Below are 27,033 nucleotides of genomic sequence, written 5' to 3'. Positions count from 1 at the left end.
TGAATGAGTCCTGGATGGATCTCTTTTGAAACGATGACATCTGCTTCCAAATATGCATGCTTAGGATCGCCTGCGATCTCCAAGCTGTGCACCCAGCTGAGCTCAGCGAGACTTGCTTCTGAGCAAAGAAGCGTTGGAGATCTCCCAACCTTTTATTCTTCCAAATGTTTCGGGGTGACTACCTCGAAGTAAAGGGAGCGAGGCAATCATTTCAAAGAGCAAATCTAGCGAGAGCAGATTTTCGCAGCAAATCCTTCGGAAAGAGTTTGCATGCAGATGATCATGGCTGCAATTCGACGCAGTCATTAAGAAACCAGCCCTCTTGAGCTAATGGGACCCTTTGGGGCCCAAACTGCATGCTAGAGGTGCAAGGTCTCCCAACGCCCCCTTTAAACTGAAATGCATCAAGGGGGGGCTGCCAATTTGAGCGGAGGGGGCGGAGAAGTGTCTGCTGCCTTAGCCCTTTCCCTTCCGACTATTTGTCCGCTCCAAATTGCCCTCCCCAAACACCTTTTCTTCCTTCTTTTGGGAACTTCAAAATACCGTAAACAGGCAATGGATTAGGGACTAGAGTCTGGAAAGTGAAGAGACAGTAAAGCTTTCTACCGATCTCTCTGAAAAATAAAATAAAATATAGTTGATACGGCAATCAAGCCCTGAAAAACTGCGTGAGAATTGTTACCAGTCCCGTCCACCGAACCTTCTTGCTTTATGGAAAACAAACAAACCCTAATTTGGAAATATTTTCCCACCAGTTTTGACTACAGTAAGGGGGGGCAACATCCAAACTGGGAAACCACAAAGATAAAACTATTTTCATTTATTAGAATTAGACAATGCCTAAAACAAAATGATTCCCCCCCCCGTTCACAAATGAAAGAGATGTAACATACCTATCACAATCACAAACGAAAATAGTAGAATGTGCATTTAAAACAATCCGGCTTTCTCATAGTGCATTATTGCCATTAATCTCGACGTTCCTTTAATTACTATTGGAGTTTGGCGATTTCCTTTCCAACCCGTATATTACATACAGAGAAAACAAGACCAGCCTTACAGATATTAGAATTTCATGAGCGAAAAAGTGCATATATTTTCCCCGGTCTGATTAATTGGACTAAGCCTAAACGGCAATTCCTCACCTTCTGCTGAACGCTGCATGTTAACATATTTTTCTCGTTTGTATGTCTCTGTGTATATATAGCCCCCTATCACTGTTTAGCTTACGCATTGTCATTCATGTAGTCAGTACACCCAACACCACAAAAGTCACCTTTCTTAGGAAGATAGGAAGCTGCCACATACTGAGGCTAAACCATTGGCCCATCTAACTCAGTACTGTCTACACTGACTGGCAGCAGCAACCCAGGACTTCAGGCGGGGTTTCCTCCCAGCCCCACCTGGAGATGCCGAGGCGTGAACGTGGGACCTCTGCATACGAAGCAGATGCTCCAACCGCTGAGCTTTTTCTGTTGTTTTGAGTGAAATCACAGGATTTTGCAGTTTTGGAGAAAACTTTCAACTTCACATAAAACAAAAACATGTGGTTGTCTCAAAATCTACAAGAAGTGGTTGTTTATTATGATTCAATTTCAAACTGTGGTGGTGGGGGACTCAACCCTGGTTATTCTAAACCTCAAGGTTTCCAGGGTGTATTTTTTATCAATACCCGATATATTTATTAATTAATCACCATTATTCCATACACGTGATTTACCCAATATGCCATTTAGCCAAACTGTTGCTGAATTCGGGTTAGGGCTGAAATCCTGAACACATTTGCTTTGGGATCTCAGTAAATTTACTCCCAATTCAGTGGGATCGAAAGAAACCACACAGACACACTTATTGTACCTAATCCGAAGCCAGTAGACCTAGAAATATATTCTACCGAGTTCATTGAGGATCTCTCCCAAATATGGGTAACAGAACAGGCAGATTAAGGAGCTGCGTCTCAAGTTTGCGCAGGCGCAGTCCTTGGTCCAGTGCAAATGATTTGTCTTTTTGGCATTATTGCAAAGCTCTCCTGATTTCGATTTCACAACAGAATTCTGAACGGCAGTCTCAGCGTGGGGAGTCCAGGTTTGCTGAGCTTCCCTCCTAATGTGAGTCTACCACACCACAGCAGCGGCTGCGGGCTATATTTTATACAAGTAACGAACACAGTTGCTGGGAAGACTTCATTGTCAAATGCATAAATGCCACCCCAACGTGATTTATTTTAAAATTTGAAATTAGGAGCCGGCTGTTTCCAGCGCAATCCCCACCCCCGTCACCCGCCCCTCTTAAAAACAACGCTGACTTTCCTCTCCAGGACACACTCCAGGAAGCCCTGAGACGCAGTTGTAGGTGATGATGAGAGAAATTATGAGTAGTAATTAAATTAGCTGCACCACCTGCAGCAAGTCTGGCAGCCATTTCCACTCCGAACAGTCAGCCTTGTTTGACACGGTGCAGAAGCAAATCCATAATATGCCCCAAGGAGAAGGCGGGTCAGAAGCGGTTGAACTGAACAAGGCAGGTTTTGTCGAGGTGGCTAGAAGGGGGAACAGCCCTGCACAGGCTGAGATCTGGCACGTATTTGCCAGGAAATTAAGTTCCACTAAATCTAATAGGATTTACAACCATCTGTATACACAGGATTGCCCCTTGAACTGGAAGTCTCGTGGATGCAGTCTTAGTAACCCTTACAGAGTTCAGTGGGGCTGCTTCTGGGTAGATATTAGGAGTGGCCACCAATGTGTTTTCTTTAGCCTGCTTTCTTTACCTTCAAAATAAGGATTGTTAGGATCAGCTTAATTTTGTTTTAATATGCCCTGGTAATTATAACTGTGGGTTTTATGGGACATGAAAATACCTTCTGCCAATCTGACCAACATGCAAAGCTTTCCCAAGGGAGAGAGCCCTGCTTTCTGCCGACAAAGCATCTCTGCGAAGGGTTTCTAAACAGGAAATACATTAGTTTCAAAAAGTTTGGTATTGCTCTGCAGGGGTTTTGGGTGGGGGGAAGGGTCGTAAAGTGCTTTTGCAATGCACAAAATAGAACAGCTACAAAATGTCAGGGCTGTGCCCTTTCCCACCTATGCTGTCCCTGAGATCTGTATTCTTTTCTTCCATTAGGTGCATTTCTTATTCCCTATTTGACAATGTTGGCTCTGGCTGGGATCCCCATCTTCTTCCTGGAGGTTTCTCTGGGGCAGTTTGCTAGTCAGGGACCTGTGTCTGTTTGGAAAGCCATCCCTGCCTTACAAGGTGAGCTGAGCAGAAACAATGCCTTGTCCTGTGGCATTTTGTGTGCATGGTGTGTGTGTGTGTGTGTCTTTTTAACTCGGAGATCATGGTTTTCCTTCAGTTCAAAGCAAGAGAGATAGCATGGGCTCTCCTCTGTGTGGCACTGCTATGAGAACAGTGGCTGATGCGCTGCAGTCTGACTTTGACCTTGAGGTGACCTTGCAATGACTGATGTAGTAGTAATGCAGCACTTTTCTGCTTTAGTGGATCCATGCTGCACTTCCCAGCAGGAGGAGAGCATTCCACGGCTGCATCACTTTTATGGTGTCACGTACGTCTCATAAGAAAATAGCACTTCCCTTCAGTGCTAAATATCTCGCACATACCATGCCGCATGGTACTTTCCCACTCCCTTGTATAGGCAGCACTGGGGAGAGCTGTTTCAAGGTTCATGTTGGCTGGTGTGGTGGTGACAAATGTACTGACATGAAATGAGAAGAAGCTTTGAAATTGGACAAATTGGTGGAGGGTATTAGGCTATCAATGGTTACTTGCCTGATGGCTCTGCTCGGCTTCCATGGTCAGAGGCAGTATGTTTTTTTCTGAATACCAGTTGCTGGAAAATGCAGGATGGAGTGCTCTGGTGTACAGATCCTGCTTGTAGGTATGCATCTTATGCATCTGATTGTCCCCTGTGAAAACAGGATTCTGAGCTAGATGGGTCATTGGCTTGAGCCAGCAGGCTCTTCTGACACTCTTAGGAAATTGCAACAGAACAGTATTTTAAAAGCATTAAAAAAGAGACTTTATTGAGTAATCAAAGCATTATACAATCCAGCATACCAAAGAACTACCGTAAGTGACGACTTATCATTATAATCCCATGATGCAGAATTAGATATTACTTTGGAACATAGAAAGATTCAATCCAAGATCAATCAAGATAATGGAAATATTATTTTTGTGGAAGCAAGAGTGCTGATATTAATGTAGAAAGCATTTATTTTTGATCCTTTAAATGTAGATCCCATAAAGTAATAAATCACATGTGGTCTTCAAGAATGGGGTGACAGCTCCACTGCCCTCTTATATGGCAGCCCTAGATGGATTTTGTGCCAAGACAAAAATATTCTGTTAACCACTATGAATTACATTCCAGCACAACATTTACTTGGGAGAAAGCCAAGCTGAATTCAGTCGGACTTAAAAATAGATAGGATTGAGCTGCATGGCGTGTTGAACTATTTTCAGTAAAAGAAAACGCCTGAAAAATAAGATGCTATTTAAACTAAAATGTGTTCATGTTGTATATGACTAGGCAGCCTGAATGTTATCCTTTAGTTCACTCTGGATTATATTCAATGTTAGCCCTACTCAGAGTAAACCCATACAAATTATGGGATGTGGCAAGTTTAGGTCCATTAATTTCTTTCGCTCTACTCTGTGTATGAACTAGTTGGATACAAGCCTATGTCTTTTTAGTAGTTTAAATTGTGATCCTCCCTGATCCTTGATCCTCTTTTTTTTCCCAGGCTGTGGCATTGCTATGCTGATTATCTCTGTCCTAATAGCCATATATTATAATATTATATTGTGCTACACACTTTTCTACCTTTTTGCATCCCTTGTACAAGTGTTACCTTGGGCTTCGTGTAACAATCCATGGAACACACCGGATTGTAGAGATAAAAACAAACTTTTATTAGGTAAGTTAGAGTATGCTTTTCCTTCAAATCTGTATATATGACCATTCTGTACACTCAAATCTGTATATCTGACCATTCTGCCTTAAAATATAGAGCAGTGAGTATTCTCAAGTATGTCTCTATGGTAAATGTTTGTAGTAAAAATGAATTCTGCAATTACACCAACTTTTCACACCTTCATTTAGACTTCCTTATCTGCTTATTGATTCTGCCAACATAGTGCCATAGTAAGTTCACAATATACTGCAAACTATAGAAGAAAGGAATCCAAAGGGCCAATTGAGTCCAACTCAAGGCAAAATCATATTTACATCAGTTTTCCACAATTCAACTCACCCAGTCAGGACTACAGTGCTCCACAAACGGAGAATGTAGTGATATTACCCAGCACATGCCTGTCAATTTTACTGCTTTTTTGGAAAACTGATTTGGGAGTACAGTATTTCTGGGAAGCAGGATTATCCTTTTAAAAAATAATAATTGCAGAACTAATTTATTGGAAGCAGCAGCAGCACTAAATAGATCTAACTAGTGGTGCATTCCAATGCTTACTCAGAAATTAGTCTCACTTTGTTCAGTGTGTATTACTCACAGGAAAGTATGTCAAGAATTCCAGCCTCCTTGACACAGCTGAAATTGAATCAGTAAGATTTATTGCACGCATCTTCCACTTCTATAGATCAGGCCATGGTTTACCAGAGATTGTTCTGGTAAACACTTCTTACTTTCAGTCTTCTCTTGGGGTGACATTAATACTTGCAAACAAGGCTAACTAGATTTCATGCAAAGCCTCAAACAGGATATACCACTGTGCACTGGGGACATGAGGGATTCACTCACAAATAGGAATAAAACGGACGCAGCATATATATGCATCTTTATCATTTAAGTCAGGTACAGTATCAAACTACCAGTGATGCCACACTGTATTCCGCAGGGTGCATTGTGTTTTTGAGGAAACAGTAAGTGGAAACTGGCTGAAATATGTATGACATTTATGAAATTTGCACAATGAAAAGTGGGGGGACATTTTGGCCCCCAACAATTTGGATTAAGGTTCAAGATTCCAAAGTGTGGCTTTGGTCACATAGTCTGACATATTTCCATATGACTTCCATATTTCCATTTAGTTGTTTATGAAAACTTTACTATCCTGTCTTTCTTTCTTTGGGAAAGATACCCAGGATTGCTCAGAAGCCTCACTAAATCTTACTAAAAACATGACAACTTTTTTCTTTCTTTTTACTTTAGGAGTCCAGGTTAGATCAGATGTTAGTTGGCACTTTAAAAAGGAGGGTTTTTCCTTTGGTGGCAATGTCAACTTTCTGTTACTCCTGAATCAGTGCTAGCTGTTGACCACAACAGCTAAATCTTCATGTAATGAAAGAGAACGCAATCCCCTACAAAAGAAAAGTTTGGTTATAGGGGGAGAGAACATTAAAAAAACAACAGAAAGAGTTGTGTACTGAAGATGGTGATGTTCAATTTCTAATGCAAAGAAATAAAATGGAAGAAAATTGTTTTCAGATGACTGTTCAAAATAACATATATTGTGGAAAGTGACTTGCAGCGATGTCACAGGCACCTCTAAACTCAGGGGAAGGAAACATGTGGCTCTGCAGGTGCTTCTGAACCACAACCTATGGCCCTCCAGATGTTATTGACCTATAGTTCCTATCAATCCCAACCAGCATGGAGATGAGGGATGATGGCTGAGACTCATAGGAACTATAGCCCAACATCTGGAGGGCCACAGATGCCCCTTTCCTATCTAACTCCTATGTAGTATGTGAGCCAAGACACTTTCTCCACACCAAATGATACAACAGTCTCACTTGGAAGGGAAAGAATAGGGTTTCATTATGTTATTTTATAACCAGCAGCTCTAGCTAGCAGTTTGAGTGCTGATAAGTAGCAGTTCCCACTCAATGAAGCCAAGGCAATGTCATTCGGTCAGTCCAGTCATGGTTGCACAGTCCTTCCCAGAACAACTTCAGCCTCTGTCTTGTCAATGACTCTTGTTGTGGGAAGGTGTCCTTTGATGTAGGGCATTATTATGATCGCACATGGGTGTTAAGGGCTTTGCCCACAATTCATCTGAAGTTTCATTCTTATCAGTGAACTAATTTTTTAAGCATGCTGCTTAAATGGCAAGAGATCTAGGAAGAGGAGCGACAGGATAAGAACCTCATTAATAATGTTGTCATGAATATTGACTCCAGTGCCAGATAGGCAAACACAGAATAAGATTTCAAAGATAAGATAGGGAATAGGTGGTGATGTTTTCAGTGAACATTCCAGGAGCAAAGGATGCCAGAGTTTGGCAGTGCATATTTACTTGCAAGTTAGTGGGGATTTCAGTACAACAGTGTATTGAGGATTGCAGTCTGAGTGACTGAATAGTGATCTGTGGCAGATTTTATATTCAATATGGATTTTTCTTACAATTAAAATAACTACAATATCAACACACTGCTGTGTCATCAGTACTGGTAGAGAGGATTTTAGCAGGTAGGCAGCTATTGGCATAATGAGATGTAAGTTTTAAATGTCTTTTTATATAACTTTTAATGATGCAGCTATTCTGCATCTCCATCTAGTAGAAGGACCAGCTCTTCCATTAAGCAGAGTGAGATAGTTGACTCTGGCAGCAGATGCTGGCTGGTAGTTGTGAGGTGTTGGAGAACAGAGCTGTGTGTATTACAGGTGCTGTTCTGTGCCCCAAAGCTAGCTTGCAGACCTCAGGAATGGTGGAGGACACTGTCCTGTAATCAGGATTAAAGTAAGTTTCTACTGCCAGTCCACTTGACTTAAGTACAGTGGTACCTCGGGTTAAGAACTTAATTCATTCCGGAGTTCCATTCTTAACCTGAAACTGTTCTTAACCTTAAGCACCACTTTAGCTAATCTGGCTTCCCGCTGCTGCTGTGCCGCTGCCGCACAATTTCTGTTCTCATCCTGAAGCAAAGTTCTTAGCCCGAGGTACTATTTCTGGGTTAGTAGAGTCTGTAACCTGAAGCGTCTGTAACCCGAGGTACCACTGTACATCGAAGCGGCAGGAGGGGATGCACAATCTTGTTTGCCACAGGCAGAAAAAAATATTGTCAGGTCAATCCTGTATGGTGGTTATCTTAAGCACAGGCTGGCAATCAATAGCACTCAACATCTTGTTTTTGTGTATAGCAGGGATAGAAACTCAGCAGTCCTCCAGATGTTGTGGGACCCATCATTCCTCACCACTGGCATCCTCATCAATGGCAGCAATACTGGCTGGAGTTGATGGGAGTTGAAAATTCAGTAACATCTGGAGGGACAATGGTTCCCCATCCCTGGGGTATGGCAGGACCCATCACTTCACTGGAATAAAACTTGTGAATCAGAACTGGAATTCTAAGATAGCATTCTTAACTCCTGAACTAATCAACGTACTATACCATACTATACCGTAAAAACTTCTTTGCTAGTACGAAGCGTCTGAGGTTGTGATCCTAAGACTATTTACTTGGAAGTAAATTCCAGTTATATTGATGGCTTGTTTAAAACAGCAGCAGGGTGGGGTGGCTAATCCCCAGTTTGTGATCCCTGATCTCCCCCTGCCATTCAAATGCTTCTAGGTTACTGGTGTGAATAAGGCCATCTTATAGCTAGCCTATTTATCTAGTGTTTATTTTTTATTTTTTTCAAAGTCACACATTTCAACATATCTATTATAAACACATAAAATGAATATTTTCTTGGGGAAAGCGACATATCAAAAATAATGGTTGATATGCTCCACAAATACACAGTGGCGTAGCGTGGGTTGTCAGCACCCGGGGCAAGGCAAGTAATTTGCGCCCCCTAACCCGTGGATTTGTGCCCCCTAACCCGTGGATTTGCGCCCCCTAACCCTAACCCCCAGATGTTGCGCCCGGTGCGACCGGCCCCCCCTGCATCCCCATGCTACGCCACTGCAAATACACAGACCTGTATCTACCTGAGCTTTTATTATATCTTCCTTTAAAATATGCCATGGGAGCCAACTTATTGAAGATGGACTTGTCAGTCCATTTGATATTTCTGTTGCCTTTCCTTTTGTTGTATGTATATATCTTCTTCACATTTATTTCCCACCACAGGAATGATAATTAGAAATGGGGACCTTTGCATGGCTGCTTATGAAAGCTAGTTTCAAATGTATCCCTGCCGCTAGTCACCACTGATGCCCAGGGTGGCGTTTGTTTGGCCTCTTTCAATATAATTTGTGGGTGTCAGCTACATAAAATAGATGCACAATGGGAATGAATGTGCATGAGACGGGCTTTTACCACACCCTTAAAGTAAGTTTTTACTGTGTACTTTCTGCAAAATACAAAGTGGAGGGGGGGAGCACAAGCTATCTGAGCACCCAAGATTCACACCTTCCAAATAAGTAAGTGCAGCAAGAGGCAACACATCTCACTTGTGCATCTTCTCCCATCACTGCTTCTTCAAAATATGTCAACTACGCACAGCTAATTCCTCAGAGCCTGAGAACAGTCACCAGGGGAATGCTGTTGAAAATGGTTTCCCCATGGAGAGTTGCTCTTGGCCAAGCTGTAAAGCATAAGGATTTGACATGGTGTAACCCCTAGAATGTTTTGGTTGACTATTCCCATCAGCCCCAGTCAGAATGACCAATGGTCAGGGGTGATGGGTGTTATAGTCTGACAGCAACTGAAGGCTCCCCCTGCCACACAGTATAGAACTACTTACTATGTGCATCTTCCTCCTCATGCACTTCATAGTACAGTGGTACCTCAGGTTACATACACTTCAGGTTACATACGCTTCAGGTTACAGACTCCGCTAACCCAGAAATAGTGCTTCAGGTTAAAAACTTTGCTTCAGGATGAGAACAGAAATCGTGCTCTGGTGACAGCAGGAGGCCCCATTAGCTAAAGTGGTGCTTCAGGTTAAGAACAGTTTCAGGTTAAGAACGGACCTCCGGAACAAATTAAGTACTTAAACCGAGGTACCACTGTACTGTTTAAAGTGGACAGTAGGGTTCCTGTCCCTCCCTTGTTTCTCCATTGTCCACACAACCTCCTTGCCAAATCACAGCCTTCACACACACTCCCTTCACTCAGCCATGCTTGTATCATACCAGAGATACTCTGAAAAGGAGAGGGTACAAGAAAATCTGGAGGGAGGGGGAAATGTGGGAATGCAGTGATTTTAAGGAGAAAGCCATATGGACAATGAAGAATTAAAGGAGGTACAGGAAGTTTACTGTTCACTTTAAGTGTATGGATGAGCCATCTGTCTGCATAGCTGATTTCGTAACATTTGCAGAGCATGCAATTGAATCGTTGCTTTGCAATTCACTGTGCAGTTTTTCACTTCATCTTCAAAAACCAATGCTGACCACTATCAGGGACAGGACACTGGGTTAGATTGGCCATAGGATATTTTCAAGCTCTTCAGTGGTGTGATGTCTGCAGGCTTGCACAGGCATCCATTTAAAGAGTCTCTATCAGTGCGGACAAGATGCGTAAGTTATAGGTGATTACCCATCCTTCAGCATGCTTGGCTTTCTCTAACAAAAGAAACACGAGTTCCTTAATAATCAGGCAAAAGAAAAAAGAGAGAAAAGCTGATTTGGCTGCCTTTTTCATTTTTAGCAATTTGGGCATTTCTAGAAATATGCAGGGAGTTGAAACACACCCACACACCCCTCTGTACTATGCCTGAAACCAAGAGTGATCAAGCAGTGCCCAAAGGGAATAAAGGTTGTCTGGTTTTGTGCAGAGCACATCGAGTTTTCTGGATTCTCTTATATTTATTGCAGAGGCAAAAGAATATCTCATAGGGCAAAGATGTAAAGCTATAGATGGAGATCTGTGCTAGTGAAATGAGATGCTGCTCAACTTGTTCTGTTTTTCAGATTTGCTCTCCTGTCCTGAACATGCTTACTCAGAAATATTTTGTCATCCACTGATTTCGATGGGACACATGAGATTGCAGTCTTGTTAACGTTTTGATTTTCCCCGGAGTCTTCATAAATATCTGAAGGCTAGAATGATGTGTGTAAACATTTCCCCCCTTCAAAACAAGCACAGTTGGGCCGTCCTTTCCCCTAGATTACAAATGGATGCTTTTGCTTATTAGCAATTGTCCATGTAAATGTAATTTCATGCTAGCACCTTCTGGTTCGGTGTTGTTATTATTTTCTGCCTAGCGTCCAAGGTTTGATGGATAGCACTGCATGCGAGGATTTGTTTGTCCTCTGCTGCAAAGTGATTGCGCCCTCTGCTGATCAGGATTGTCTGGTGCAGGGAAACCAACAGCTCTACAAAGCGAAGCTGTTAAAAAAAGAAAAAAGCTTGCTGCAGTGCAGCAAAAGTGACCTTACGTGTCATCCTCTGATCTCACTCATGCCTCTATACACTTTAAACAAGGCAAAACCAACCCAGCATATACAGGTGAACATGTTCTGTTCTACTGATGTCAGAACTGCCTATTTCTTAAATGCACTCTCAGAAATACAATATTGTTAAGGCTGCAGTCCTGTATCCAAGATTCTCCGTGCAGGTTATCTCCGAATAGACATGCGTAGGATTGCACTATAAGCAGGTTTTATTTTTTCAGCAGAGAAGATGTGCGATAATATTTTTGCACAATTCAGTCTTCCAAGAGTGTTCTTCTGAATACATTTGGAATATTACTACCCTTATGTAAATATGATTTTGTGTGTGTTCTGTCTTTGCAGCAGCACAGTATAGGAGCATTTGGGAAGCAAAACGGCGGGGGGGAGTCTCAATCTAACATATTTGTAACATATATTTATTCATTTGGAAGGTCACAAAGACTTTTGTAGGAGAAATAACATTTTTTTGGGGGGGATGCCTTTTATTTCAGTAGCTTTCATAACTAGCTACGCAGTATTGAAAAGGGTATTTAAAAAGCAGCAGTTATTCCAAATTTGGGGTATGTCCCACTTTTTTTAAAAAAACCAACAACAGCCCCAAGCTATTTTCTTATATCTATATTTACTAGTGTGGAATCCTTATTGCAAACCCTGCAACACAGAGTTAGCAACACACTAAAACCATTTTCAATGGGCTTTACAACTAATTCTGTATTGGATTGTGATGGCCTTAGAATTTGTGTATTATTTTCCATAAGCATTTGATTGAAAGGACCAGACAGTGAGACACAGGGTTCCAGGCACACAAATACAGTACCAACAGTAATATTCAACTAAATCTAGAGATGTGCAGAAAATGAGAGAATGGGTGGATAACATACCACTACACCCTCTGCTGGCCGACGTAGGGCATAATGCTTTCCTTTCCAAAAATACTGGGGTTGCACGAAGTTGGAAGCTTGCAATAGCACAGTTTAATAGAACACTGATAGAACATTAAAAGATTAATAGAACAAGGGGACATACAAAGGGATCGTTTGACAGCAATTATTTCTTTTCCTGTTTTATGCTTCTTGCATCACTAGTAGCCTTCACTGACTTTTAAGAGAGAATTTCAAAAGCAACAATGTGCTTTTGTCAATTAACAGAATGAGGATTGTCCTAGTGCACCTAAAATGCACCTTGTAACCAGAAAACTTCTGTTCAGGATGAATATTGCTGCAAGTCATAGCTGATGTATTATTCATAAATCAGTAGCTTTGGATCAAGCCTAATCACAGTCCGGCCTCCACATACAACCAAGGCTCGAGCTGAAACAAACTTCTGAACTCAAAAGTCAATTCTCCTCATTAGAACTTGATTTCAGAGCTGCGAATTTAAGTTCTTCCTGGGAATGTGAATAGTGTTCTCCATATGGATATTGCTGGGTGTAGTAGTTTTACTGAAAATATCAACAATTTAATATTTAACTCCCATGCTTGAAATACATCTGACAAGGCTTGGCTTGCAGTAAACCCAATCAATTTCTGTAGAACTGACTTCTCAGTAGACATCTACAATATTATACTGCTCAGACTTTCAGAAGTATGTCCTGAAGTGACATTTCAATAGAAAAATCTAATACAGTGCTACCTCCGGTTACGAACTTAATTCGTTCCAGAGGTCCGTTCATAACCAGAAATCATTCATAACCTGAGGCATGCTTTTGCTAATGGCGCCTCCCACTGCTGCTGTGCCACTGGAGTGTGACTTCCACTCACATCCCGGGGCAAAGTTGGCATCCGGGAACATCTACTTCTGGGTTAGCGAAGCTCGTAACCCAAAGCATTAGTAAGGAGGACGGTACGCAACACGAGGTTCCACTGTAAAGTTTGAAATGTAACAAGTGACTGGCACATTTAAATGTTTAATCCCTCCTCTAAATGCCTGTTGGCTCTAGTAAAAAAACCAAAATTCATTATCTCATTTTACATTCAGAGTACTGTGCCAGTTTTCTATGCCTTATTTTTCTTAGACTGTGTGGTTGCTTTATATGTGTACAGTCTTCCTGCCTTAGGACACCTCTACCTTAGCTTTCTCTGACATATTATACTTGCTGAAACGCACAACTGTTAAAGTTCATGAGTCCTTAATGCCAGGAAATTGGCTGTTCCTGCCTAAAGATGGCCCAATGGGGAGAACAAATCTACTGTATGATCCTTGCATAAGGCTTCAGACATGGGGTTTTCAGTTTTGCTCTGGGTCAACTATGCCGCTGATCCACAAGACAGATCAAGTCAGTACTGATGGGTTAAGACCTTACGGCAGGATATTAGTTTGTTCTTTCTTTCAAACTGTGTTCTGTACACTTCCAGTTTAGTGCTGAACCAATAGCATGGAAAATGTCCACCTACATTTGCCCATTCCTCCCATTAGACACTGCTTCACAGCATTGCACATAGTTCATACTGGCTTGGCTTTGGAAATATCCTGGATATATATTTTTAAGTGTTCCTTAATAGAAAACAGCTTATATCTTATCGTTACCTGCCTTGGGCATCTTCAGATGGAAAATTGGGGTATACATTTATTAAAATCAAATAATAGCTTTAAAACCAGAATTTCAGTTCAAATGCACAAATCTGCAGCAGTCAAATATAAGTTACAAATTGGCTTCGGATTTACAAGCCTTGCAAGCAACATGTATAAAAGCAATGTTTCACTTAGTGAACTTGTATTTATTTTGCTGTTCACTGTTTTTAAATGTCTAGAGAAACTGAGTAAGAGGAAAACAGCTCCTTAAATGCACAGTATGAAATAACCACTCAGGGAGCCACAAATGAGTAGCTAATAGTCTACAGATCACAGTAGACTGCAAGCAGAGGTTGCATCGTAGCAATGATCACACAAGCCTGAGTGTGGGCAATACTTGCAAGCCCCATTTACTTGTCTCTAAAACTGAGATTTGCACCCACATTTGGAGCTATGAGCTCATTCTGTGGGTTTGGGGCTTTTGCATGGGCACAACAAATTGCCAGAAGTCCTGCTCAACAAAAGGCCTCAAACTTGGCCCTCCAGATGTTTTTGGCCTACAACTCCCATGATCCCTAGCTAGCAGGACCAGTGGTCTGGGATGATGGGAATTGTAGTCTCAAAACATCTGGCGGGCCAAGTTTGAGGATGCCTGGACTAGACTCATCAATGAAAAGGAAAGCTCAAATGTGATTAATGTTGAAAGGAAGATAGTATGCCTTTGTTCAACCAGGTAGAGGAACCTAATTACCGTATTTTTCGCTCTATAAGACGCACCAGACCACAAGACGCACCTAGTTTTTAGAGGAGGAAAACAAGAAAAAAAATATTCTGAATCTCAGAAGCCAGAACAGCAAGAGGGATCGCTGCGCAGCGAAAGCAGCAATCCCCTTGCTGTTCTGGCTTCTGGGATAGCTGCGCAGCCTGCATTTGCTCCATAAGATGCACACACATTTCCCCTTACTTTTTAGAAGGGAAAAAGTGAGTCTTATAGAGCAAAAAATACGGTAATTTTCAGTGCTCAAATGAAATGTACTTCAATACAAGCTGTTATTTGCTAATTGTTTTTCCCCAAGTCTTTAGATGAATTTTAACTCAGTAATTTCTCTTCTGACTTGTGTTTTTTTCAGATTCCTGCATCATTGGTGACCACCCCAAATTACAAATAAAGAACTCTACTTTCTGTATGAGTGCCTATCCAAACTTGACAATGGTAAACTATACCAGCCATGTCAACAAAACTTTTGTCAGTGGCAGTGAAGAGTACTTCAAGTAAGATTTAAAAAAACAAAAACAAAACACACACACACAGACACGTTTTGGAACAATTTTAAAACAAATCTCTGTCTGAAAGTCACAGGGTAATGCATGAAATTATTAACGGAATGAAAAAATTGTAATTACATTGTCTGTAGGTTCTTTCTCTCCTGTTCATTAGTTGAGTGTTTATGCCAGTCATTTAGATATGTCTTTCATATATTGGGACTTGACTAATGAGTTAATTGCTCCTGCTACAGAGACAGATGCAATTTGATGGCATTTCAAAACAAGTGCCAGGAAAATAGTACATTGTTTTGGCATTCAGGAGGTAGATGTCCTGAGGTTTGAATGTGATTTGCATCTGGGTTCAAGTCCCACCACATAATCTTTTGGTATCTCTTCCCTAAAGCTGCCATCATGTCAAGTCCTCGTAGACTTGCCTCATATGATAGTGGTCAGAGTGAAAGCACCACAAAACTTATGGCAGTCTCTCTCTCTTTTATCTTCGTAAACTCAATTCTTGTTTTATAAACCCTGTGTTGTCTCAGATTATTTCAACTACTCTCACACCTATAGTTTTAACCACACAGTACCTAAGGAAACTTCAGAGAGACCCTAGGGAACTTTTTGAGGCTATTTGATAAGCGTCAGCCTGTTAAATAATTAATCTCTTATTTGATGCTGGCACATACCTCAAACAGGGAAAGGGAGGGCACAAGAGAGGGGTACACTCTGTTGTGACCAGGTCTTCCTTCCCTAGATAGGCTGGGGAGGGCTGGGATGTGGTTATCACAACTACAGTTATATTTGACAGAGGTTTTGGGATGCTGCCCTCAGTGATTTACGATCTTGCTCATATGTGACCTGTGGCCCATCTGTGTTAGGAATCCAATATCTGCAGGTTTTCGTTTTTTTATCAGCTCCCTACTTTAAGAAACTGACTGTACCAAACTATCACTGTCTATTTTATAAAGCCAGATTAAAAGTTTTCCCATCCAAAGTGTTGAGTGGAAGATTGGCTGGCATCCCATACCAAAATAGGCTGTGCCCAAGTTCCCAGGATGCTGAATGTATGGAACACATTTTATTACACTGTAGTCTGTATAAACAGGTTAGATAGCATCTAATCAAACCAATATTAACAGAACAACCTGGAATTGCTTATTCCTTTTATGTTACGGTTCTCCTTGAGGATAAGACATACTATTACACCGGGTGTAGCAAAATTTCTCTCGGAGGCAGTAAGTATCAGAAATCAGTATGTATGGCCTAAGGCTCCTCTGTTGGCTAGCAAGGACACTCTTATGCCTTAATAACTATTGATATTTATACCATTGTTAGACTGTGTAATTTGGGTCTATGGACCACAATAAAGCTCTGTGTGTGTGTTTAACATTACAAAAGTAAACGCCGGAGGGACTGGGCCTGCAATGACTCACATTGGCATTTTGATTCTCAGGTACTTTGTATTGAAGATTTCTGCAGGAATCGAATATCCTGGTGAAATCAGGTGGCCTTTGGCACTCTCTCTCTTTCTGGCTTGGGCAATTGTCTATGCTTCCCTGGCTAAAGGAATAAAGACATCAGGAAAAGTAAGAAAGCATCTTTCTTTAGACTGTTCAGAGCCAGAACTCAGTGATATATTGTATGACGGAAGAACTAAGTATTACCAAACTACTGAATAGTTTGTTGATAAATGTGAAAGCAGCGTAGCACATATCCTCTTGCATGGTAGCTGAAGAAAAGTTTCATTGATAGGAGTATTTGCTCTATTTTTCAAATTTGGGATCCTCATGGCATGCTGCCTACATTCCTTGTGCTTTCGGTATTGATGTTGGGTTGCATCCTAAAAGATGAACGGAAAGAGGCCTGTAAAGTATGATTAATTCATTTTATCAAAATATGCATTCTAAAGACAAGGGATGCAGCAGCTGGCTGCATTACCCAACAAAGTGCTTACACTGGGGCAAGGACATTTAGCTGCATAATGGAACTTCCCTTCCTTCTCTCTCTGAATGTCTCCCCTGGGGCATGCATGGAGAAGAGAAGGAAGTTCTGTTGTGCAAGTGGAAATCCTTGTGCTAGCAGAAGTACTTCACTGGATACCTCAGAGAGTGAATATAATACAACAGAAGCATCATTGCCCAGCCTGTTTACACTTGCTCAACTATCCCCTCTTCATAGGATGGTTTTCAGGTTTTTACAATGTTCTGTGAGGCTAAAAATAGCAATGGAATAAAATTAATGTTTGTACAGTATGGAAAACAAGACAAAATATATCATACCGCCTTCAAGTTTAGTTCTCTTAAACACTATTAGCTTTCTTCAGTTCAGGAAGATAGATAATATCTTTTTTCAACATTGTCCTAAAGGTAATAAAAATATTAGTGTTTCCCCCTCTACAAACTTTATAAAGATTAATTCTCTAATAAAATGACTTCTGCTTAAGCATGCATGAGGCTGAGCAGCTTGATTATAAAACTGCTCTATTTTAAAATGTGAGGGCACATAACAAATGAGTTGGGAACATCATTAAATGAAAAAAGTAAATAGATTTCAAAGATATCCAAACTGTACTGAAAAGAGAGTCCTAGAATGGTAGAACTAGCCTTGTTTAGGGCTCAGCCTCTTTACTCTCAGCCTCAGCTCCCTCTCCCTCTTCTCTTTGTATCTCCCCACACATTAGTTCTTTTCAAGCTCACTTGACTGCTCCCTCTGCAGGGAAGCTCTGTTCCCAATGCACAAGAAGCAAGATTCTGTAGTTAGCTGCTGGGTCATAAAGAAAGGTCTATCTATACACCTCTCCCTCTCCTTTCTCAATCCCCCTTTACTTCAACAGCGGACTTACCATGCTGGGCTCAGAACACCTTGGCCAATCTTTGGTAAGCTCTAGTTCCCTCTGTCTAGGGTCCCTGCTTCAGGCTTAGATCCCTCCCTTTTTTCACAAGCATGCAGGTAATGCCCACCTCACCTGCATGAGTGCTAACCACAATGTAACAGCAGCTAACGTGGATGAAATACTGTATTTTTCACTCTAAAGACGTACCAGACCACAAGACGCACCTAGTTTTTGGAGGAGGAAAACAAGAAAAAAAATATTCTGAATCTCAGACGCCAGAACAGCAAGAGGGATCGCTACACAGTGAAAGCAGCGATCCCTCTTGCTGTTCTGGTTTCTGGGATAGCTGTGCAGCCTGTATTTGCTCCATAAGATGCACACACATTTCCCCTTACTTTTTAGGAGGGAAAAAGTGAGTCTTACAGAGCAAAAAATACGGTACTTTAGATCAGAGGGAAAAGAAACATTTTTCAGCCCAACTGCAACATTCACTTCTGGGCAACCGCAATTTGCTGGAGCAATTAGTGTCGTTTTGATCTTTGTAGATCAGGCTAGTTTTCACACATGCTCAAACACCCTTTCCTGTCCTCCACTGAGCCAGGCGTTCAAGGACAAAATCTAGCCAGGCAAAACCACTCAAGGTCAGAGAGCAGTGTGGCCTGGAGAAAGTTACAAGGGCTGGAGGGAGAGGCCTGGAGGGTTCCTTTTGGCCCCTGGATCTGAGTGAGGCTCCCCTCCATTGCTTTAGATGGTCCTTTTACCAAAGGGCAGCAACTGGGGAAGCAGAATCAAGCACAACCATCAGTATACATAGAGAGAGATGGGATCTTAAATAAATGGCTGCTGTGCCTGCTGACAGAGTACTGCATTTTATGAAAAACTACCTTGATTTTCATTGGTTTGAAGGGTCACATATAGTAATAAGATGCATGAATAGGAAAAACATCAGCTACACATAAATACTGTTATTGTTATCTCAGAACCTTGCTATTTTATTAGCTTGTGGTTTTTCATAGATAGCAACATTTTAACAATCCTGTTATCTTTGTAGGTTGCTCACATTCCCATGAGCCTGTGTACTAACTCTGCCTGGGTAATGAATTGTCATGGACAGCAAGCCTACTTATAGGATCCACCCAAATGAGTAATTCTTTGTCTATGTGTGGTCTCTTTAGGTGGTGTACTTTACTGCTACATTCCCTTATGTAGTGCTCATCATCTTACTCATCAGAGGAGTAACTCTGCCAGGAGCTGGGAATGGAATATTGTACTTCATCACACCTAAGTGGGAGAAACTGATTGATGCTATGGTGGGCTTATTATTCCAGTTATAACACTCTAATAGGGTGAATAATTCATACAGATTTATTATTTGCTGTGTATTAAGAAAGCATACAGAGATATGCTATGCTGTGCTGAATCAATTACATGCAAGCTGATCTGGCTAAATCTATTGCACCCATTACATTAGGCGTTCTAATAAGGTTACGTTTGCGCGCCCTTCAGTACATTGCTCCATTTGTTTTGGTGGGTCACACTTTTTCTGTTTGTGAGGAAGTGAAACATGGCTATCAGCAAGGTGAGCTAGCTCTGCACATCCACAGCCATGCTGCATGTGTTATGTGGAATGAAATAACACACTCCCAGAGAACAGCTCACCTGGTCACTTATCAGATTACAGTGCAAATTGTTCCTTATCTAGTGATGTTTAGAGTACATTTGGGTTGCCTTGTTGGATCAGTCCGAGGCATATCTGCTCCAGTGTAATGGTCCCAACAGCAATAGGAATTCCATAAATTTAGCTAATCCGTTTGTGTGTGTGTGTCCCCATCATCACATTTTGCGGTAGTAATTTGTATTACAATATTTCCCATAAATTCTACCGCTTGGAGCAGCCTGCTTCTTCTTGTGCCGTGAGCTGTGCCACTTTTGTATGGACTCTTTTACAATCAGTTTGAATTGTAGGGAGCAATCCTGTACACAAGAAACTGGTGTAAAGCCAAGCCAGTGTGAGTTTAGCTGGTGTCATGTTACACCAGATCCAGACTCCATTCAGCAACAAGGCTACTGCTGCCTAAGCTGGCCTGTACCTGCAGAGGGAAACAAAGCCTTTAAAACAAAGTTCAAGTTACACCATCCTTTTTGCCAGTTTAACCTACACTAGGTTGCCAAGCAAGGGCATAGCTGGGGGGGGGGCAGCTGCTCCCCCTCCAAATCAATACAAATCAATGCAAATCTGAGGTTCTTTTCTCCCTAATAAAAATCCTGGCTATGCCCAAGTTGCCAGGTCATGTGACTAAACAGAATGGGTTTAGAATCCAGCCTAAATAACCCCAGCCCTCTGGTCCCATCCCAACATACTCCTTTGTGGGGGTTTATGTCAATTTAAGATCCTTCATGGTTTGCTCAGCTGGTTGGAAAATATACTAATGTCTCTCCAGCAGAGTCGAAGATGAGGGAATTAAGCCTCCATAACCCAACTGTGACAGGAACCTCCTGACTCAGCTGGAGATCTCTGGATCCTAATCCACTCATCCTGGTGTATCTTGAGATAGGATTGCTCCCATAGTCGACAGCACTATTGCTTTTTAAAATAACTTGCTGAAAAAATGTTTGTTGAAGTTGATGCTCATTTTCTTCATGGGACTTTTTTTTTTTTAAAGGTGTGGAAAGATGCTGCCACTCAAATATTTTTCTCTTTGTCTGCTGCATGGGGTGGCCTGATTACTTTGTCTTCCTATAACAAATTTCATAACAACCTGTACAGGTAAGTAGAATGATTCCATGAACCCAATGGCTTTATGGTGACCGAGTGGCATTGTTAATTCCAGAAACTTATGGATATAATTTAGATCCTTACAAATTAGCTGGGCGTTGTTTATGAATTTTAAAACGTAATTAGGATCACCAGTGGTTCCTAATTATTTGACACAGCCAGACCACTGAAAGAAGAAAATTGGGTGATTTGGATATACCCAATCAGTAATAAAACCAGTCTATGCATTCAAAACTGTCACATAGCAGAACTATATCAAATGGTTGGAGAGAATTGCACGCTACCTCATGTGGGGGCAGGTCAAGGAGGGAACTTCCTGTACATAAGAAATTAGAATGCCAGGGAGAGCCCTGCTTCCTGATATGCCACCCTCCATTAGGGAGGGAATTTTGGAAGTTGCAAGGCATTCAGTATGTGGTCCCTCTCCCTTCAGTACAGTTCAGGAAGGCCAGCAACACACAATACTTCTGGACCTTGCAGGACCCAGAAGTTCTGTTGTTTGGCTAAATTGTGCCTGATTCTGTGGCCATGAAAGCTATGACATTGTTTGTAAAGCACAATTTCTTTCAAGAATGGAAGCACTCCATCACCTGTGATGCAGGTCCTCAAAACCCACTGGGCTCCTTCTGAGGTTGGTGTGCCCTACTTTCTATTGAAAGCTTGCTCTGATTAAAAATAGGCCAGGTTGAAAAGCAACCTCGGGAATTGCCAGGAAGAACCTGGGCTGGCAGCATGAAATACAACACAAGCATAATCTCTACCGGAGAAAGCATGGAGATTTAGAAATAGGTCAGAATCCAGCTGTGCTCTGAGCACTCTGCATTAGAAAGGGTAATCTGCAGTTTCCAAAAGGGCAATGGCTGTATCACCTCTGCTGTTGTTATATCACTGAGCACAGTGATTATTCCTGAAATTGTATTAGCACCTAGTTAAGACTAAGAAAAGCTCTCTAAATTCAAACTACAGATGGAACCTTTGATTAAAGGTAATGGGTAACTTCCTACAGAGCGGAGAAGTTTGCTCTCTTATAAATGCAGGCCTATTCCATATTTGGTTTTGATTGATTGCTTTATTTATTCAACACATTCCTACTCCAAGTGTTCCACTATTTGAAGCAGCTTCAAAATGCAAGAGGAAGGAACAGTAGAAACCAGCAACCCCAACAATAGCTCATGGAGTTTTGGAGGCACAGCTGAACATTTGGTTGCTTGGGTTGCATTTTCTCTGAACAACAGGCAGCAGTAGTCAGAAAAGTGTGACATTAGGAAGGTGACAAAAACGTAATGCTGGGAATGTTGCAGTCAAATGTCAGTGCTGCTGATAGAACTGAAAGGCTTCAGAAAATATGTGAGCAAATAAGGTAGGCAACAGGTCCCCAGAATGCATAGAATAACTGGTACTAGATTCCAGGGCAGAGAAATGTGTCTAAAGCGAATTTAAAACACTTTAACAGCTACTGTGCTGGGTTTGGCTATAAAAATGCGCTCAAGAATGAAGGAATGTTGGGACTCATAGTTCAAGAAAGCTTGTCGCATAGGCTGCATTCACATGGCAGTGCATTCTGTTTTCCCAGCATTTCATTTCCCATTTCCCTGACCTCATCAAGAAAAGAAGGTCGGCAGTTTTTGCAGATTCTCTTAGCCCCTGTGCCACCTCTCAAGCTGCTCTGAAGGGTCTGGTTCGGGGCAGAGAAAGCACAAGGATGTAGGGGAGAGTGGCTTATTATCCAAGTGACCAATTGGGCCTGGATGCCTATATTCTGCACATTATGTGCTTCCAAATAATTGATAAGGGAGGCACAACTCTTGGTGCTATGCTTCTTTAACCATCAAAATGGTTAAAGAATTAATATACAGTACATGCATGTTCAAGCAGAACTGACAAGCCCTTTTGTGTGCTTTTTTAGCCCAGGGGCCAGCCTGCACCATCTGATTTTCTTGCACTCTTCTTTAACACATGCCCTAGTTCTGTCATCTTTTGCAGAGGATTTTAAAGAGAAGAGTAGTGATCTCTCTGCAAAAGCTTATGATTTCCCTTCCTAACCAGCTACCTCTCTCTCCTTCCTTGAAGCATTTACTTTTAAAGTGACATTTACTTTTGTGTATGCAGATTCTAGCTTCATAGCTGTTAGAAGGAATCACTATAATTAGTCTGGTCTTTCAGAATCACTTTTATGACAACCTGGATTTTATGGAATGACTGTCTCCCTATCATTTGATAACATGATTTCTTTTTGGGTCTCACTGTCAGTCAGCATTTTTCTGTCAAGGGAATTGTAAATTATGTTTTCTTAGACATTATTCCCTATGCCCAAAAGAAGTCTCAGACATCAAATTAATCTTCATAAGTAAGATACTTTAAATACCCATCATCTTTAAATGAAATAGAAAAATAACACAGCCATAGCAAAGGCAGCATAACAATATAAAAAACAATTTTGACCAGCAGCCAACGCAGCAATTTAAAACCCACCCACTCCAAAATGCTATGATTTTCTTGAAAACTGCAATGGAACTGGCTGTATGAGCTTCCCTGGGGAGTAAGTAATTAATGCTGTACTTAAGAGTTCTTGAAGTCTCATTAGATTTGCTTTCTAATGACTGTTAGAACCATTTTCTTTTCTGTTTTTTGGGGAGTCATGATCAATGGTATCTTGGCTGCTGCTTGCATGTTGATGAAATAATCACTGAGAGTTTTATTGCCAGCAAAATCTAAATCTTTGAGCCTTCTAAATTTGAGGCTCTGCTATTTCCACTCATGATACAGCCGTGCATTCCTATGCATATCAACACCAGAGAAAACCCGATTGAGTTCATTTACTTATCAGTAAGTGAAATTAGGATTACAGCCCCCAAATGACATTTTAGCATCTCTTGTGACTGTTTTTGCCACTGCTCTCAATGCAAGACTAGCATGCAGACAATGATATATTCCAGGCTGAAGGTTTCATTGTAGATTAATTTAAGCATCAACTAGTTTAAGTCTCACTGGTGTGAAGCTCCAGGGTATATATATGGGGGTTATCCTATTTCATTTTATAACAAGCCTGTGGGGGAGGTTGGGCAGAGAGACAGTGACTCGTCTGAGGCATCTCAAGTCTCCCTAGTCTAAGCAGACCAATTTATCTATACTGAATGCTCTCATTTCTATATATATATAAAATACCAAACCCATATTGAAGAGAATCTGAGTGAAGAGTGTCAGCCATGCATACAGTCCACAATATGACTGGGACATTCAGGTGTAGGGGAACCATAGTGCATTATGTCTTGGGTGCACCCTGTCTATATTTTGATCCTGAGCCTATGTTTTATTTAACTAGACATTTGCACACACTTCTTGCTTTTTACACTTACTAGAACCCATGCCATATAAGTCCTTCTGATGTCTAAGGATGGAACTTGATGTCATAGCAGCTGACCTGTGTGTAAGAGCCAGGTTGTGGAGCACGTGTGGGTGCAAGAAGAGAGCCAAGCTATTCCCCTGCCTTTGTTTCCCCATAAAATTGCTCTGCTGCAGACATCCCCCCTGAACATGAGGTTCCCAGACAAGAAGTAACCCCTGCCAGGGAGAAGCCATTTCAAGGGGGAAAGCATGGCTGTTGGAAAGGCTCATGCCACATTATAAACAGTCTCTACTTACCTGCTCTCATATGAATCGGCAGTCATCACTTTCAATCTACCTACCAGTATCATGGTGCTGAAGACCTATAGCTGGTGGTGGGAACCTGTGGATGTCCTTGTGGTTGAATTCTGACTCTCATCACCCCCAACCAGTATGGTCAGCAGTCAGGGATTTTGGGAGTTATAGTTCAACAACATATAAAGGGACACAGACTCCCCAATCTTGACCTAGAGTTGAACGTGAAACATTTTTTCTCTTCTCCCCCTTCTGGAAAGTCACTGGCAGACCTTCCAAGTGTTCCTATTTTCCAGGGATGTCCCTGATTTAGAGAAGCTATCCTGGTTTCTGATTTTATCCCAGAATGTCTCACTTTTTCTTAGGATGTCCCTATTTTCAATGGGGAAATGTTAGAGGGTATGGAGTTATCCGATCCCTCAGCTGTCTGGAGGCAATCCTGCATAGGGAAGGTTTTTAAAAATGTTTTAGTATGTTTTTTTATATATGGTGGAAGCTGCACAGAGTGGCTGGGGCAACCCAGTAAGATGTGTGGGGTATAAATAGTAAAATTCTCATTATGGAATGGGACATCCCTATTTCATGGGAGAAATGTTGGAGGGTGTGCACTGGTGCCTAGAATTAGGTAAATATATTACAATTATCCATTGATTTTGGAAAGCCCAGAGCATTAATTAGCAGTATCAGAAACAGAAATGTGTTGCTGTGTACTAGAAGAGACCTAAAGAACACTAACGGAATCATCTTTATATGCCATGTTTTTTTTTTTTTAAGATATTTTTATTAAACAATTTTTTATATAACAGAAACAAGACGTACATAAACAAACATTCAACAATAATAAAACAAAAAACACGTACCACTTCATAACCCAATTTCTAAACCTTTCTTCCTCGACCTCCTCTTACTTCCCGTTTCTGTATTCCAAATTCTTACAGTTTTTCAGCGAAATCTTACCTTATTTTATTATAAATTTATGCTAATCACCCTTATTCTCTTTGTCATAATCATTACTAATAGTAACCATTTATTTTAGTCCAACATCATTCTAACTGTCTCCAATTTTATAATATTTCTTTAAATAGTCCTTAAACTTTTTCCATTCTTCTTCCGCCGCTTCTCTTCCCTGGTCTCGGATTCTGCTCGTCATCTCTGCCAGGCTCATATAGTCCATCACCTTCATCTGCCATTCTTCCAGTGTGGGTAGATCCTGTGTCTTCCAGTACTTTGCGATGAGTATTCTAGCTGCTGTTGTAGCATACATAAAGAAGGTTGTATCTGTCTTTAGCACCCCCTGGCCGACAATACCCAAGAGAAAGGCCTCTGGTTTCTTGGGGAAAGTATATTTAAATACCTTTTTCAGTTCATTATAAATCATTTCCCAGAATGCCTTAATCTTCGGGCATGTCCACCAGAGGTGAAAGAATGTGCCTTCCTTTTCCTTACATTTCCAACATTTATTATCAGGCAAATGGTAGATCTTTGCAAGTTTGACTGGGGTTATGTACCACCTATAAATCATTTTCATTATGTTTTCTCTTAAGGCGTTACACGCCGTAAACTTCAACCCAGTGGTCCACAACTTTTCCCAGTCAACAAACATGATGTTATGACCAATGTCCTGAGCCCATGTAATCATAGTTGATTTAACCGTTTCATCTTGTGTGTTCCATTTCAGCAGCAGATTATACATTTTTGACAAATTCTTAGTGCTGGATTCTAACAGTTCAGTCTCTAGTTTTGACTTTTCCACCTGGAAACCTATTTTTCTGTCTAATTTAAACACTTCATTTATTTGATGGTAATGTAACCAATCTCTCACCTTCTCTTTTAGTTTTTCAAAACTCTGCAATCTCAGTTTATCCCCTTCCTTTTCCAAGATTTCCCAATATCTTGGCCATTTCGACTCCATATTTAGCTTTTTAACTGCCTTAGCTTCCATTGGTGATAACCATCTTGGAGTCTTATTTTCCAACAAGTCCTTATACCTAACCCAGACATTCAGCAGTGCTTTTCTGACAATATGGTTTTTGAAACTTTTATGCGCTTTAACCTTGTCATACCACAAATATGCATGCCACCCAAAAATGTTGTTAAATCCTTCCAAATCCAAAATGTCTGTGTTTTCAAGAAGCAGCCATTCTTTAAGCCAGCAGAAAGCTGCCGCTTCATAGTACAATTTAAGGTCTGGCAGGGCAAACCCCCCTCTTTCCTTTGAATCCGTTAATATCTTAAATTTTATTCTGGGCTTCTTGCCCTGCCAGACAAATTTAGATATATCTTTCTGCCACTTCTTGAAACAGTCCATTTTATCCATTATCTGCAATGCTTGAAACAAAAACAACATTCTTGGCAATACATTCATTTTTATAACTGCAATTCGACCTAACAAGGAAAGCTTCAAGTTTGACCATGTCTCTAGGTCTTTTTTCACTTCTGTCCAAGTTTTTTCATAATTGTCTTTAAATAAATTCACATTCTTGGCTGTCATATTCACACCCAAATATTTCACTTTTTTAACCACAGTCAACCCCGTCTCATTCTGAAACCTTTCTTTTTCAGTCTGTGTTAAATTTTTCTCCAATACCTTAGTCTTTAACTTATTCAATTTAAATCCTGCCAATTGACCAAACTCTTGGATTATTTCCAAAACTCTTTTCGTGCTAGCTTCTGGCTCCTG

General features: G+C 41.1%; 1 protein-coding gene across 1 annotated transcript in view; it reads left to right on the top strand.

Moving 5' to 3' along the window:
• Positions 1-27,033, top strand: part of SLC6A5 (solute carrier family 6 member 5) — a 91,634-nt gene that overhangs the window by 22,629 nt on the left and 41,972 nt on the right. The window contains exons 4-9 of the mRNA XM_083598417.1: positions 3,124-3,255; positions 4,767-4,940; positions 14,970-15,111; positions 16,559-16,691; positions 19,114-19,248; positions 20,602-20,705. Coding sequence (XP_083454543.1) covers positions 3,124-3,255; positions 4,767-4,940; positions 14,970-15,111; positions 16,559-16,691; positions 19,114-19,248; positions 20,602-20,705 — 820 coding nt within the window. The remainder of the gene's footprint in view (positions 1-3,123; positions 3,256-4,766; positions 4,941-14,969; positions 15,112-16,558; positions 16,692-19,113; positions 19,249-20,601; positions 20,706-27,033) is intronic.

This window comes from Podarcis filfolensis (assembly GCF_964270895.1).
Source record: "Podarcis filfolensis genome assembly, chromosome: 1".
Taxonomy (NCBI): Eukaryota; Metazoa; Chordata; class Lepidosauria; order Squamata; family Lacertidae; genus Podarcis; species Podarcis filfolensis.
Note: the sequence above shows the minus strand (reverse complement) of the source record. Positions and strands in the feature narration are given on the sequence as shown.